The 16,321-nt window shown below is 46.7% G+C and overlaps 1 protein-coding gene across 1 annotated transcript in view; it reads right to left on the bottom strand.

The window, feature by feature from the left end:
* The window catches only part of LOC109885762 (disintegrin and metalloproteinase domain-containing protein 12), a 137,516-nt gene extending 129,275 nt beyond the window's left edge, over positions 1–8,241 (bottom strand). Inside the window, exon 1 of the mRNA XM_031815798.1 lies at positions 7,638–8,241. Coding sequence (XP_031671658.1) covers positions 7,638–7,788 — 151 coding nt within the window. The 5' untranslated portion in view covers positions 7,789–8,241. The remainder of the gene's footprint in view (positions 1–7,637) is intronic.
* Positions 8,242–16,321: the final 8,080 nt, after the last annotated feature.

The raw sequence follows: 16,321 nt of genomic DNA, 5'->3' as shown, positions 1-16,321 counted from the left end.
ACCGAGAGCCTCCGCTTAGGCAAGACTGTAAATCACATTGGAGAAAATCACATATTATTTTTCTGTATTAATAGTCAGTATTATTGCAGTGAAGAAATCTTGTAAGAGTTACGACACTGTGCTGATTACATGTCATCACCAGTTCCAACCCCAACTCTGCTAGAAACTACAGATCATCACCAGTTCCTCCCCAACCCCGCTTAGAAACTACAGATTATCACCAGTTCCTGCCCAACCCTGCTAAGAAACTACAGAGCATCACCAACCCTGCTAGAAACTACAGATCATCACCAGTTCCTCCCCAACCCTGCTAGAAACTACAGATCATCACCAACCCTGCTAGAAACTACAGATCACCACCGGCTCCTCCCCAATCCTGCTAGAAACTACAGATCACCACCAACCCTGCTAGAAACTCCAGTTCCTCCCCAACCCTGCTAGAAACTCCAGTTCCTCCCCAACCCTGCTAGAAACTACAGATCACCATTTGTTCCAAGAAAACATTTATTATTGAGAACCAGAAATCATATATTTCACCAGGAACAGCGAGTGTATTCTTTTGTGATAATATTTATAATGCGTTTGGAAGCAGATCCTTCAAATAAATAAATGACACCCTTCAATTCCAATGCATCTTTCTTTTGCTTCAGCCATGTGGTTTCTCCTCAGCTGTCTAAGCAGAGAAAGTGAGTCTGGTTGAAGGAAACAGCACAGCTGGCTAGTAAACACAGTCTCACATTAAGGGTCAGGGTCCAAATAGCACCTTATTCCCTATGTAGTGCACTACTTTTGACCAGAGCCCTCCTATGTGGTGCACTACTTTAGACCATAGGGTCATTTGGGACACATACATCCATCAGATCAAGTGCTTCCAGCCAGGACAGAGACACACCACAAGAATTCCTGGCTGAATTCCTGGCTGACAGAGTGTCTAACAACCTTGAATTCCTGGCTGACAGAGTGTCTAACAACCTTGAATTCCTGGCAGACAGAGTGTCTAACAACCTTGAATTCCTGGCAGACAGAGTGTCTAACAACCTTGAATTCCTGGTAGACAGAGTGTCTAACAACCTTGAATTCCTGGCAGACAGAGTGTCTAACAACCTTGAATTCCTGGCAGACAGAGTGTCTAACAACCTTGAATTCCTGGCAGACAGAGTGTCTAACAACCTTGAATTCCTGGCAGACAGAGTGTCTAACAACCTTGAATTCCTGGCAGACAGAGTGTCTAACAACCTTGAATTCCTGGCAGACAGAGTGTCTAACAACCTTGAATTCCTGGCAGACAGAGTGTCTAACAACCTTGAATTCCTTGCAGACAGAGTGTCTAACAACCTTGAGTTCCTGGCAGACAGAGTGTCTAACAACCTTGAATTCCTGGCAGACAGAGTGTCTAACAACCTTGAATTCCTAGCAGACAGAGTGTCTAACAACCTTGAATTCCTGGCAGACAGAGTGTCTAACAACCTTGAATTCCTGGCAGACAGAGTGTCTAACAACCTTGAATTCCTGGCAGACAGAGTGTCTAACAACCTTGAATTCCTGGCAGACAGAGTGTCTAACAACCTTGAATTCCTGGCAGACAGAGTGTCTAACAACCTTGAATTCCTGGCAGACAGAGTGTCTAACAACCTTGAATTCCTGGCAGACAGAGTGTCTAACAACCTTGAATTCCTGGCAGACAGAGTGTCTAACAACCTTGAATTCCTGGCAGACAGAGTGTCTAACAACCTTGAGTTCCTGGCAGACATGGTGTCTAACAACCTTGAATTCCTGGCAGACAGAGTGTCTAACAACCTTGAATTCCTGGCAGACAGAGTGTCTAACAACCTTTAATTCCTGGCAGACAGAGTGTCTAACAACCTTGAATTCCTGGCAGACAGAGTGTCTAACAACCTTGAATTCCTGGCAGACAGAGTGTCTAACAACCTTGAATTCCTGGCAGACAGAGTGTCTAACAACCTTGAATTCCTGGCTGACAGAGTGTCTAACAACCTTGAATTCCTGGCAGACAGAGTGTCTAACAACCTTGAATTCCTGGCAGACAGAGTGTCTAACAACCTTGAGTTCCTGGCAGACAGAGTGTCTAACAACCTTGAGTTCCTGGCAGACAGAGTGTCTAACAACCTTGAGTTCCTGGCAGACAGAGTGTCTAACAACCTTGAGTTCCTGGCAGACAGAGTGTCTAACAACCTTGAGTTCCTGGCAGACAGAGTGTCTAACAACCTTGAATTCCTGGCAGACAGAGTGTCTAACAACCTTGAATTCCTGGCAGACAGAGTGTCTAACAACCTTGAATTCCTGGCAGACAGAGTGTCTAACAACCTTGAATTCCTGGCAGACAGAGTGTCTAACAACCTTGAATTCCTGGCAGACAGAGTTTCTCATCAGAGAATAAAAAGGAAACAGAAATAGTCTCACAAACACACACACACACACACACACACACACACACACACACACACACACACACACACACACACACACACACACACACACACACACACTCACACACACACACACTCATAAATAAGTTCCTTCACTAATGATTTCCACTCATTTCCCTTTTATATGAGATGTTGAAGACAGACGCCGTGCTGGGTTCACAGTCAGCATTACTCCACTACAGCATGCTTTCACAATGCTTCTCAGACACACACACACACACACACACACACACACACACACACACACACACACACACACACACACACACACACACACACACACTCACACTCACACACACACACACACACACACACACACACACACACACACACACACACACACACACACACACACACACACACACACACACACACACACACACACACACACAGCCAGCTTCTATCCAGTCCCCTCTTGTTTGTTTATAAGCACCTGTTCCCAGCAGTTGACCCAGGGGGAATCTCTCCCCTAATCAGCCCTTAACAAGCGAGCCCCTTAACGACCATTGACCAGGTATTTACTTCCTGTTAAACGCTGCTTTGTCCAGGTTCTCACAACACAATGGGCCTGATGATGTGGGTAATGATGAGTTCGTCATGCCACAACAGGAAATGCCTTGGGTAATAAACTGGGAATAAATAAATGAAATCTTCCTCCACCAACCTCTTCTCTCTTCTTCTCCTCCTTCCATCCTCTTCTCTCTTCCTCTCCTCCTCCTCCATCCTCTTCTCTCTTCCTCTCCTCCTCTACCAACCTCTTCTCTCTTCCTCTCCTCCACCAACCTCTTCTCTCTTCCACTTCTCCTCCTCCATCCTCTTCTCTCTTCCTCTCCTCCTCCTCCATCCTCTTATCTCTTCCTCTCCTCCTCCACCATCCTATTCTCTCTTCCTCTCCTCCTCCACCAACCTCTTCTCTCTTCTTCTCCTCCTCCACCATCCTATTCTCTCTTCCACTCATCCTCCATCCTCTTCTCTCTTCTCTCTTCCTCTCCTCCTCCATCCTCTTCTCTCTTCCTCTCCTCCTCCACCAACCTCTTCTCTCTTCTTCTCCTCCTCCACCATCCTCTTCTCTCTTCCTCTCCTCCTCCACCAACATCTTCTCTCTTCCTCTCCTCCTCCTCCATCCTCTTCTCTCTTCCTCTCCACCAACCTCTTCTCTCTTCCTCTCCTGCTCCTCCAGCCTCTTCTCTCTTCCTCTCCTCCTCCTCCATCCTCTTCTCTCTTCCTCTCCTCCTCCATCCTCTTCTCTCTTCCTCTCCTCCTCCACCAACCTCTTCTCTCTTCCTCTCCTTCTCCACCAACCTCTTCTCTCTTCCTCTCCTTCATCCCCTCCTCCATTCTCTCCTCTTCCTCCAACCTGTTCTCCTGATTTTCTGTCTGACTGCTCTGTTCTCCTGATGGTTTGTCTGTCTGACTGTTCTTTTCTCCTGATGGTCTGTCTGTTCTGCTGTGTTCTCCTGATGGTCTATCTGTCTGCTCTGGTCTCCTGATGGTCTGTCTGTCTGCTCTGTTCTCCTGATGGTCTGTCTGTCTGCTCTGTTCTCCTGATGGTCTGTCTGTCTGCTCTGTTCTCCTGATGGTCTGTCTGTCTGCTCTGTTCTGTTGATGGTCTGTCTGTCTGCTCTGTTCTCCTGATGGTCTGTCTGTCTGCTCTGTTCTCCTGATGGTCTGTCTGTCTGCTCTGTTCTCCTGATGGTCTGTCTCTCTGCTCTGTTCTCCTGATGGTCTGTCTGTCTGCTCTGTTCTCCTGATGGTCTGTCTGTCTGCTCTGTTCTCCTGATGGTCTGTCTCTCTGACTGTTCTGTTCTCCTGATGGTATGTCTGACTGCTCAGTTCTCCTCATGGTCTGTCTCTCTGCTCTGTTCTCCTGATGGTCTATCTGTCTGACTGTTCTGTTCTCCTGATGGTCTGTCTCTCTGCTCTGTTCTCCTGATGGTCTGTCTCTCTGCTCTGTTCTCCTAAAGGTCTGTCTGTCTGTTCTGTTCTCCTAAAGGTCTGTCTGTATGTTCTGTTCTCCTAAAGGTCTGTCTGTCTGTTCTCCTAAAGGTCTGTCTGCTCTGTTCTCCTAAAGGTCTGTCTGTCTGCTCTGTTCTCCTAAAGGTCTGTCTGCTCTGTTCTCCTAAAGGTCTGTCTGTCTGCTCTGTTCTCCTAAAGGTCTGTCTGCTCTGTTATGTTCTCCTAAAGGTCTGTCTGCTCTGTTATGTTCTCCTAAAGGTCTGTCTGTCTGCTCTGTTCTCCTAAAGGTCTGTCTGCTCTGTTCTGTTCTCCTAAAGGTCTGTCTGTCTGTTCTGTTCTCCTAAAGGTCTGTCTGTCTGTCTGTTCTGTTCTCCTAAAGGTCTGTCTGCTCTGTTCTGTTCTCCTAAAGGTCTGTCTGTCTGCTCTGTTCTGTTCTCCTAAAGGTCTGTCTGCTCTGTTCTGTTCTCCTAAAGGTCTGTCTGCTCTGTTCTGTTCTCCTAAAGGTCTGTCTGTCTGCTCTGTTCTCCTAAAGGTCTGTCTGTCTGCTCTGTTCTCCTAAAGGTCTGTCTGTCTGTTCTGTTCTCCTAAAGGTCTGTCTGTATGCTCTGTTCTCCTAAAGGTCTGTCTGTCTGTTCTGTTCTCCTAAAGGTCTGTCTGTCTGCTCTGTTCTCCTAAAGGTCTGTCTGTCTGTTCTGTTCTCCTAAAGGTCTGTCTGTCTGTTCTGTTCTCCTAAAGGTCTGTCTGTCTGCTCTGTTCTGTTCTCCTAAAGGTCTGTCTGTCTGCTCTGTTCTGTTCTCCTAAAGGTCTGTCTGTCTGCTCTGTTCTCCTAAAGGTCTGTCTGTCTGCTCTGTTCTCCTAAAGGTCTGTCTGTCTGCTCTGTTCTCCTAAAGGTCTGTCTGTCTGTTCTGTTCTCCTAAAGGTCTGTCTGTCTGTTCTTTTCTCCTAAAGGTCTGTCTGTCTGTCCTGTTCTCCTAAAGGTCAGTCTGTCTGCTCTGTTCTGTTCTCCTAAAGGTCTGTCTGTCTGCTCTGTTCTCCTAAAGGTCTGTCTGTCTGCTCTGTTCTCCTAAAGGTCTGTCTGTCTGTTCTGTTCTCCTAAAGGTCTGTCTGTCTGTCTATTCTGTTCTCCTAAAGGTCTGTCTGTCTGCTCTGTTCTATTCTCCTAAAGGTCTGTCTGTCTCTCTGTCTGTTCTGTTCTCCTAAAGGTCTCTCTGTCTGTTCTGTTCTGTTCTCCTAAAGGTCTGTCTGTCTGCTCTGTTCTATTCTCCTAAAGGTCTGTCTGTCTGCTCTGTTCTGTTCTCCTAAAGGTCTGTCTGTCTGCTCTGTTCTCCTAAAGGTCTGTCTGTCTGTTCTGTTCTCCTAAAGGTCTGTCTGTCTGTTCTGTTCTCCTAAAGGTCTGTCTGTCTGCTCTGTTCTCCTAAAGGTCTGTCTGTCTGCTCTGTTCTCCTAAAGGTCTGTCTGTCTGCTCTGTTCTCCTAAAGGTCTGTCTGTCTGTTCTGTTCTCCTAAAGGTCTGTCTGTCTGTTCTGTTCTCCTAAAGGTCTGTCTGTTCTGTTCTCCTAAAGGTCTGTCTGTCTGCTCTGTTCTGTTCTCCTAAAGGTCTGTCTGTCTGCTCTGTTCTCCTAAAGGTCTGTCTGTCTGTTCTGTTCTCCTAAAGGTCAGTCTGTCTGCTCTGTTCTGTTCTCCTAAAGGTCTGTCTGTCTGCTCTGTTCTCCTAAAGGTCTGTCTGTCTGCTCTGTTCTCCTAAAGGTCTGTCTGTCTGTTCTGTTCTCCTCAAGGTCTGTCTGTCTGTCTGTCTGTTCTGTTCTCCTAAAGGTCTGTCTGTCTGCTCTGTTCTATTCTCCTAAAGGTCTGTCTGTCTCTCTGTCTGTTCTGTTCTCCTAAAGGTCTCTCTGTCTGTTCTGTTCTGTTCTCCTAAAGGTCTGTCTGTCTGCTCTGTTCTATTCTCCTAAAGGTCTGTCTGTCTGCTCTGTTCTGTTCTCCTAAAGGTCTGTCTGTCTGCTCTGTTCTCCTAAAGGTCTGTCTGTCTGTCTGCTCTGTTCTCCTAAAGGTCTGTCTGTCTGTTCTGTTCTCCTAAAGGTCTGTCTGTCTGCTCTGTTCTCCTAAAGGTCTGTCTGTCTGTTCTGTTCTCCTAAAGGTCTGTCTGTCTGCTCTGTTCTGTTCTCCTAAAGGTCTGTCTGTCTGCTCTGTTCTCCTAATGGTCTGTCTGTCTGTTCTGTTCTCCTAAAGGTCTGTCTGTCTGTTCTGTTCTCCTAAAGGTCTGTCTGTCTGTCTGTTCTGTTCTCCTAAAGGTCTGTCTGTTCTGTTCTCCTAAAGGTCTGTCTGTCTGTTCTGTTCTCCTAAAGGTCTGTCTGTCTGCTCTGTTCTCCTAAAGGTCTGTCTGTCTGTCTGCTCTGTTCTCCTAAACCATCTGAATAAGATGTGATTGATGTGTTATGCTCTTGATCTTAGTTAACTTTCAACTATTATTCTACTAAAGTTGTCATGGTTTTAAGATGGTTGTGAGACCTTCATCTTAATAGAATATCATCAGTGAAACTGCAATCTCTCCATCCACCTAATTACTAAATGTTTTACAATTCATAATTTCATAAATCTTGCACCTTGCTCCAATGACACCTTACCCAGATTATTTTCTGATTGAATATTATAGCGGGGCGTCGTACATTATATGAGTGTTATAACCAAGTGTTTATAACGCCAGCGTATTGATTTCACTGATTTAAAGAATGATGCAGATGTAACTGATGTGAAACGGCTAGCTAGTTCGCGGTGGTGCGCGCTAAATAGCGTTTCAATCGGTGACGTCACTTGCTCTGAGACCTTGAAGTAGTGGCTCCCCTTGCTCTGCAAGGGCCGCGGCTTTTGTGGATCGATGGGTAACGATACTTCGTGGGTGTCAGTTGTTGATGTATCGGGTATGGGCGAGGGAACGGTCTAAAGTTATACTGTTACACAGAAACCAAACATACAAAAGACTGAACCCACTGGGCACAGATGTCAATTCAAGTTGGTTCAACGTTATTTCATTTAAATTACGTGGTAACAACGTTGATTCAATCAGTGTGTGCCCAGGGGGAAATGTCAGATATAGTTGTCAGATAATGATTCATATTTTTTAAATGTAGCGCCTGTTTTCTTTGATTCATCTGTTAAATGTAGCGCCTGTTTTCTTTGCAAAACCAAGAAGAAATAATGCATTTGTCAAAATACATTTAATTCGGTCTCCACTTCTTACCTTCAGTGGTCTTGTTGGAGGAGCGCACATCTTCACCGAAGCATATTGTAATTGACAAGACGTGAAGAGCTATCAAAAACACGGTAAACTTCTGACTCCCGTAGGTCTGACTCCGGTAGGTGTGACTCCCGTAGGTCCGCCGGTAGGTCATTGTGCGGGTGTACGGCAGCGGACGAACGGGTCGAGACTATCCAACTGTCTCACGGCAGCACGACCATAATATACAGTGGAACAGCTGATGTGTAACACCCAAAGGACTTCGTGAAATATGATCAAGTATGAGGAAAGAGAGACGGTTAGGAAATCCTTCTCAGTCCTCACCCGCTCCACTCCAGCAACCTCCGACTCCCCTGTAACAGACTTTACATCCAACGATGTTAAAAGCGCATCAAGCACTTTGGAGAGAAGCCCGACAATTTGACCAGTAAACGTGTCATTAACTACATTGAAATAGGTGGTCGTGGTCGTTTATTTTCCTTCCGATGAAAACAGTTAGGGAGTTCCTCCAAAAAGGAATTTACAGACTAGCGAAGTGTTGTCTTTCGTTAACGAGACCATGTGCTTATCCAGAAGCGCTCCTTACGGACGTCAATCCGTCTTTACATTCGCCGTCCGCAAAGGCGCGCCGTTATAAGCGCTTTTCTGCGCTGCAGCAAGAGAAAGAGAGAGAGGGAAGGAGAGAGAGAGAGAGAGAGAGGGAAGGAGAGAGAGAGGGAAGGAGAGAGAGAGAGAGAGAGGGAAGGAGAGAGAGAGGGAAGGAGAGAGAGAGAGAGAGAGAGAGAGAGAGAGAGAGAGAGAGAGAGAGAGAGAGAGAGAGAGAGGGAAGGAGAGAGAGAGAGAGGGAAGGAGAGAGAGAGAGGGAAGGAGAGAGAGAGAAAGAGGAGAGAGTACACTTAGAGGACTTTAATAATATATTTCAGACACAACCTCTCCCAGCAGAGGTAATTCTGGTTCAATATTTTATTCAGCAGCCGTAAGAGACAGTCGACTTGAAAGTAGTGGGTGTGTAAAAAAAAAAAAAAAAAAACCTTTATTTAACTTGGCAAGTCAGTTAAGAACAGATTCTTATTTTCATTGACGGCCTAGGAACAGCGGGTTAACTGCCTGTTCAGGGGCAGAACGACAGATTTGTACCTTGTCAGCTCGGGGATTTGAAATTGCAAGCTTTCAGATACTAGTCCAAAGCTCTAACGAAGAGGCTACCCTGCCGCGCCGATATGGCGGACTAGGCTACCCTGCCGCGCCGATATGGCGGACTAGGCTACCCTGCAACCCCGATATGGCGGACTAGGCTACCCTGCTGCGCCGATATGGCGGACTAGGCTACCCTGCAACCCCGATATGGCAGACTAGGCTACCCTGCCGCGCCGATATGGCGGACTAGGCTACCCTGCCGCGCCGATATGGCGGACTAGGCTACCCTGCCGCGCCGATATGGCGGATGTGTAAACAGCAGTCCTGGTGGGTGTGTAAAAAGCAGTCCTGGTGGGTGTGTAAACAGCAGTCCTGGTGGGTGTGTAAACAGCAGTCCTGGTGGGTGTGTAAACAGCAGTCCTGGTGGGTGTGTAAAAAGCAGTCCTGGTGGGTGTGTAAACAGCAGTCCTGGTGGGTGTGTAAACAGCAGCCCTGGTGGGTGTGTAAACAGCAGTCCTGGTGGGTGTGTAAAAAGCAGTCCTGGTGGGTGTGTAAAAAGCAGTCCTGGTGGGTGTGTAAAAAGCAGTCCTGGTGGGTGTGTAAACAGCAGTCCTGGTGGGTGTGTAAACAGCAGTCGTGGTGGGTGTGTAAACAGCAGTCCTGGTGGGTGTGTAAACATGGCTCCACCAGACTGTTCTCATGAACCCGCCTTGGCTCTAAGTGAAAACATCCTCTGCCCTGTACTCACACACACGGTCTGATTTGCTCTACAAATGCAACAGGTCTACATTCATCTATTGTAGAATAAACTAAAAATAACATCACATGTATTATGCATCATCTACTGTATCTTGGCCTATGCTGCTCTGTACCATCACTCATTCATATATCCTTATGTACACATTCTTTATCCCCTTACACTGTGTATAAGACAGTAGTTTTGGAATTGTTAGGTTAGATTACTTGTTGGTTATTACTGCATTGTCGCAACTAGAAGCACAAGCATTTCGCTACACTCGCATTAACATCTGCTAACCATGTGTATGTGTCAAATAAAATTTGATTTGATTTGATTTAATAAACTGACCAGCCCTCAACACGTGGCCAGTCCTGTGAAGTGGAGAAACATTATTCAAGACTTCAGGCCAACAATCTATTTGCATTCAATTGTATTCATATGATATACAAAACATTATGGCCAACTGAAGAGGACACCCCCTGGTATTACATGGTGCTGACAGTATCTCAGAGGAAGAGGACACCCCCTGGTATTACATGGTGCTGACAGTATCTCAGAGGAAGAGGACACCCCCTGGTATTACATGGTGCTGACAGTATCTCAGAGGAAGAGGACACCCCCTGGTATTACATGGTGCTGACAGTATCTCAGAGGAAGAGGACACCCCCTGGTATTACATGGTGCTGACAGTATCTCAGAGGAAGAGGACACCCCCTGGTATTACATGGTGCTGACAGTATCTCAGAGGAAGAGGACACCCCCTGGTATTACATGGTGCTGACAGTATCTCAGAGGAAGAGGACACCCCCTGGTATTACATGGTGCTGACAGTATCTCAGAGGAAGAGGACACCCCCTGGTATGACATGGTGCTGACAGTATCTCAGAGGAAGAGGACACCCCCTGGTATTACATGGTGCTGACAGTATCTCAGAGGAAGAGGACACCCCCTGGTATTACATGGTGCTGACAGTATCTCAGAGGAAGAGGACACCCCCTGGTATTACATGGTGCTGACAGTATCTCAGAGGAAGAGGACACCCCCTGGTATTACATGGTGCTGACAGTATCTCAGAGGAAGAGGACACCCCCTGGTATTACATGGTGCTGACAGTATCTCAGAGGAAGAGGACACCCCCTGGTATTACATGGTGCTGACAGTATCTCAGAGGAAGAGGACACCCCCTGGTATTACATGGTGCTGACAGTATCTCAGAGGAAGAGGACACCCCCTGGTATTACATGGTGCTGACAGTATCTCAGAGGAAGAGGACACCCCCTGGTATTACATGGTGCTGACAGTATCTCAGAGGAAGAGGACACCCCCTGGTATTACATGGTGCTGACAGTATCTCAGAGGAAGAGGACACCCCCTGGTATTACATGGTGCTGACAGTATCTCAGAGGAAGAGGACACCCCCTGGTATGACATGGTGCTGACAGTATCTCAGAGGAAGAGGACACCCCCTGGTATTACATGGTGCTGACAGTATCTCAGAGGAAGAGGACACCCCCTGGTATTACATGGTGCTGACAGTATCTCAGAGGAAGAGGACACCCCCTGGTATTACATGGTGCTGACAGTATCTCAGAGGAAGAGGACACCCCCTGGTATTACATGGTGCTGACAGTATCTCAGAGGAAGAGGACACCCCCTGGTATTACATGGTGCTGACAGTATCTCAGAGGAAGAGGACACCCCCTGGTATTACATGGTGCTGACAGTATCTCAGAGGAAGAGGACACCCCCTGGTATTACATGGTGCTGACAGTATCTCAGAGGAAGAGGACACCCCCTGGTATTACATGGTGCTGACAGTATCTCAGAGGAAGAGGACACCCCCTGGTATTACATGGTGCTGACAGTATCTCAGAGGAAGAGGACACCCCCTGGTATTACATGGTGCTGACAGTATCTCAGAGGAAGAGGACACCCCCTGGTATTACATGGTGCTGACAGTATCTGAGAGGAAGAGGACACCCCCTGGTATTACATGGTGCTGACAGTATCTCAGAGGAAGAGGACACCCCCTGGTATTACATGGTGCTGACAGTATCTCAGAGGAAGAGGACACCCCCTGGTATTACATGGTGCTGACAGTATCTCAGAGGAAGAGGACACCCCCTGGTATTACATGGTGCTGACAGTATCTCAGAGGAAGAGGACACCCCCTGGTATTACATGGTGCTGACAGTATCTCAGAGGAAGAGGACACCCCCTGGTATTACATGGTGCTGACAGTATCTCAGAGGAAGAGGACACCCCCTGGTATTACATGGTGCTGACAGTATCTCAGAGGAAGAGGAGACCCCCTGGTATTACATGGTGCTGACAGTATCTCAGAGGAAGAGGACACCCCCTGGTATTACATGGTGCTGACAGTATCTCAGAGGAAGAGGACACCCCCTGGTATTACATGGTGCTGACAGTATCTCAGAGGAAGAGGACACCCCCTGGTATTACATGGTGCTGACAGTATCTCAGAGGAAGAGGACACCCCCTGGTATTACATGGTGCTGACAGTATCTCAGAGGAAGAGGAGACCCCCTGGTATTACATGGTGCTGACAGTATCTCAGAGGAAGAGGACACCCCATGGTATTACATGGTGCTGACAGTATCTCAGAGGAAGAGGACACCCCCTGGTATTACATGGTGCTGACAGTATCTCAGAGGAAGAGGACACCCCCTGGTATTACATGGTGCTGACAGTATCTCAGAGGAAGAGGACACCCCCTGGTATTACATGGTGCTGACAGTATCTCAGAGGAAGAGGACACCCCCTGGTATTACATGGTGCTGACAGTATCTGAGAGGAAGAGGACACCCCCTGGTATTACATGGTGCTGACAGTATCTCAGAGGAAGAGGACACCCCCTGGTATTACATGGTGCTGACAGTATCTCAGAGGAAGAGGACACCCCCTGGTATTACATGGTGCTGACAGTATCTCAGAGGAAGAGGACACCCCCTGGTATTACATGGTGCTGACAGTATCTCAGAGGAAGAGGACACCCCCTGGTATTACATGGTGCTGATAGTATCTCAGAGGAAGAGGACACCCCCTGGTATTACATGGTGCTTACAGTATCTCAGAGGAAGAGGAGAGGACACCCCCTGGTATTACATGGTGCTGACAGTATCTCAGAGGAAGAGAATAGAGCATATAGGAGAGGGAGGGAGGTGGAAGGAAAGAGAATAGAGGATATAGAAGAGGGAGTAATATAAGAATGACATGTACAGGAATGACTTGTATAGGAATAAGTTGTATAGGAATGACTTGTATAGGAATGACTTGTATAGGAATAACTTGTATAGGAATAACTTTTGTAGGAATAAGTTGTACAGGAATGACTTGTATAGGAATAAATTGTATAGGAATAACTTATGTAGGAATGAGTTGTATAGGAATAAGTTGTATAGGAATAAGTTGTATAGGAATAACTTTTGTAGGAATGAGTTGTATAGGAATAACTTTTGTAGGAATGAGTTGTATAGGAATAACTTTTGTAGGAATGAGTTGTATAGGAATAACTTGTATAGGAATAAGTTGTATAGGAATAACTTTTGTAGGAATGAGTTGTATAGGAATAAGTTGTATAGGAATGACTTGTAGCATGTGACTCTGTGCTATCTGGACTAGAAAGGTAGCTGGCTACATTCAACGCCAATTGATAGAAACATTGTTTTCCTTTTACTGCTACAGATATATCATGAAGTGGCATAACAAATCAAATCATAGTTCATTTTGTCGCGTAAACAGATTTGCAGACGTTACAACAACAACAAAATTCAGAAACGATATTTGCAGCATGAACCCCAGCCAGCCTCTCACTCCATTACACACAATACATTACTATAATACATTTGATGAGCTAACCTACATCATTACACTACAAGCAAATCAGCATATTAGCAATGCGCTTTTAATTAGCTATTGTAACTAACTGTGGTCCAGCTCTATTTCCCCATGTCCACTAGTGTTCATTCAGAGGCCCTGGTTGTGTCTGTTGTGTCTGTGTGAGAGAGTGCAGTGATACAATATGAAAAACATAGCCTACAGTTCTAGGTCTCAGGAATACTAGAGAAAATGTATTATATCCCAGAAATATTATGTGGGACAACAACAACAACAACAACAATAACAACAACAACAACAACAACAACCACAACAACAACAACAACAACAACCACAACAATAACAACAACAACAATAACAATAACAACAACAACAACAACCACAACAACCACAACAATAACAACCACAACAATGACAACAACCACAACAACAACAACCACAACAACAACAACAACCACAACAACAACAACAACAACAACAACCACAACAACAACAACAACCACAACAACAACAACCACAACAACAACAACCACAATAACAATAACAACAACAACAACAACAACCACAACAACAACAACAACAACAACAACAACAACAATTAAGAAAACATCTCACAAGAGATATTATTCCCAACAGAAAAAGGTCTTAACATGTTCTACAATGAGTTTGGACCGGAAGACAGAACAGAACCCTTTTCAGATCGGTGGAGAATCAGCTGAAAACCAAGGGCATATCCCAAATGGCACCCTATTCCCTATATAGTGCACTACTATTGACCAGCACCCTATTCCCTATATAGTGCACTACTATTGACCAGGACCCACCCTATTCCCTATATAGTGTACTACTAGTGACCAGATTCAGGTCTCCAGATTCAAGTCTCCAGATTCAAGTCTCTAGATTCAGTCTCTAGATTCAGTCTTTAGATTCAGCCTGCAGGTCAAGTCTCCAGATTCAGTCTCTAGATTCAGTCTGCAGGGCAAGTCTCCAGATTCAGTCTCCAAATTCAGTCTCCAGATTCAGTCTCTAGATTCAGTCTCTAGATTCAGTCTCTAGATTCGGTCTCTATATTCAGTCTCTAGATTCAGTCTCCAGATTCAGTCTCTAGATTCAGTCTCCAGATTCAGTCTCCAGATCATGTTCTGATGGAAACTCTGAATGATGGCAGGGTCCACAGAAACCACACTAGACCACAGAACCCACCCTAGATCACAGAAACCACCCTAGACCACAGAAACCACCCTAGACCACAGAAACCACCCTAGACCACAGAAACCACCCTAGACCACAGAACCCATCCTAGGCCACAGAAACCACCCTAGACCACAGAAACCACCCTAGACCACAGAAACCACCCTAGACCACAGAACTCACCCTAGACCACAGAAACCACCCTAGACCACAGCAACCACCCTAGACCACAGAACCCACCCTAGACCACAGAAACCACCCTAGACCACAGAACCCACCCTAGATCACAGAACCCACCCTAGACCACAGAAACCACCCTAGACCACAGAAAACACCCTAGACCACAGAACCCACCCTAGACCACAGAAACCACCCTAGACCACAGAAACCACCCTAGGCCACAGAAACCACCCTAGGCCACATAAACCACCCTAGACCACAGAAACCACCCTAGGCCACAGAACTCACCCTAGACCACAGAACTCACCCTAGGCCACAGAAACCACTCTAGACCACAGAAACCACCCTAGACATCCAAACCACAGAAACCACCCTAGGCCACAGAAACCACCCTAGACCACAGAAACCACCCTAGACCACAGAAACCACCCTAGACCTCCAAACCACAGAAACCACCATAGACCACATAAACCACCCTAGACCACAGAAACCACCCTAGACCACAGAAACCACCCTAGACCTCCAAACCACAGAAACCACCATAGACCACAGAAACCACCCTAGACCTCCAAACCACAGAAACCACCCTAGACCTCCAAACCACAGAAACCACCCTAGATCCCTAGACCACAGAAACCACCCTAGACCACAGAAACCACCCTAGACAACAGAAATCAACCTAGACCTCCAAACCACAGAAACCACCCTAGACCTCCAAACCACAGAAACCACCCTAGATCCCTAGACCACAGAAACCACCCTAGACCACAGAAACCACCCTAGACCACAGAAACCACCCTAGACCTCCAAACCACAGAAACCACCCTAGACCTCCAAACCACAGAAACCACCCTAGATCCCTAGACCACAGAAACCACCCTAGACCACAGAAACCACCCTAGACCACAGAAACCACCCTAGACCTCCAAACCACAGAAACCACCCTAGACCTCCAAACCACAGAAACCACCCTAGATCCCTAGACCACAGAAACCACCCTAGACCACAGAAACCACCCTAGACCACAGAAACCACCCTAGACCACAGAAACCACTCTAGACCTCCAAACCACAGAAACCACCATAGACCTCCAAACCACAGAAACCACCCTAGATCCCTAGACCACAGAAACCACCCTAGACCACAGAAACCACCCTAGACCACAGAAACCACCCTAGACCTCCAAACCACAGATACCACCCTAGACCTCCAAACCACAGAAACCACCCTAGATCCCTAGACCACAGAAACCACCCTAGACCACAGAAACCACCCTAGACAACAGAAATCAACCTAGACCTCCAAACCACAGAACCACCCTAGACCTCCAAACCACAGAAACCACCCTAGATCCCTAGACCACAGAAACCACCCTAGACAACAGAAATCAACCTAGACCTCCAAACCACAGAAACCACCCTAGACCACAGAAACCACCCTAGACCACAGAAACCACCCTAGACCTCCAAACCACAGAAACCACCATAGACCACAGAAATCACCCTAGACCTCCAAACCACAGAAACCACCCTAGACCTCCAAACCACAGAAACGACCCTAGATCCCTAGACCACAGAAACCA

This window comes from Oncorhynchus kisutch, unplaced genomic scaffold, assembly GCF_002021735.2.
Source record: "Oncorhynchus kisutch isolate 150728-3 unplaced genomic scaffold, Okis_V2 scaffold634, whole genome shotgun sequence".
In the NCBI taxonomy this organism is placed as follows: Eukaryota; Metazoa; Chordata; class Actinopteri; order Salmoniformes; family Salmonidae; genus Oncorhynchus; species Oncorhynchus kisutch.
Note: the sequence above shows the minus strand (reverse complement) of the source record. Positions and strands in the feature narration are given on the sequence as shown.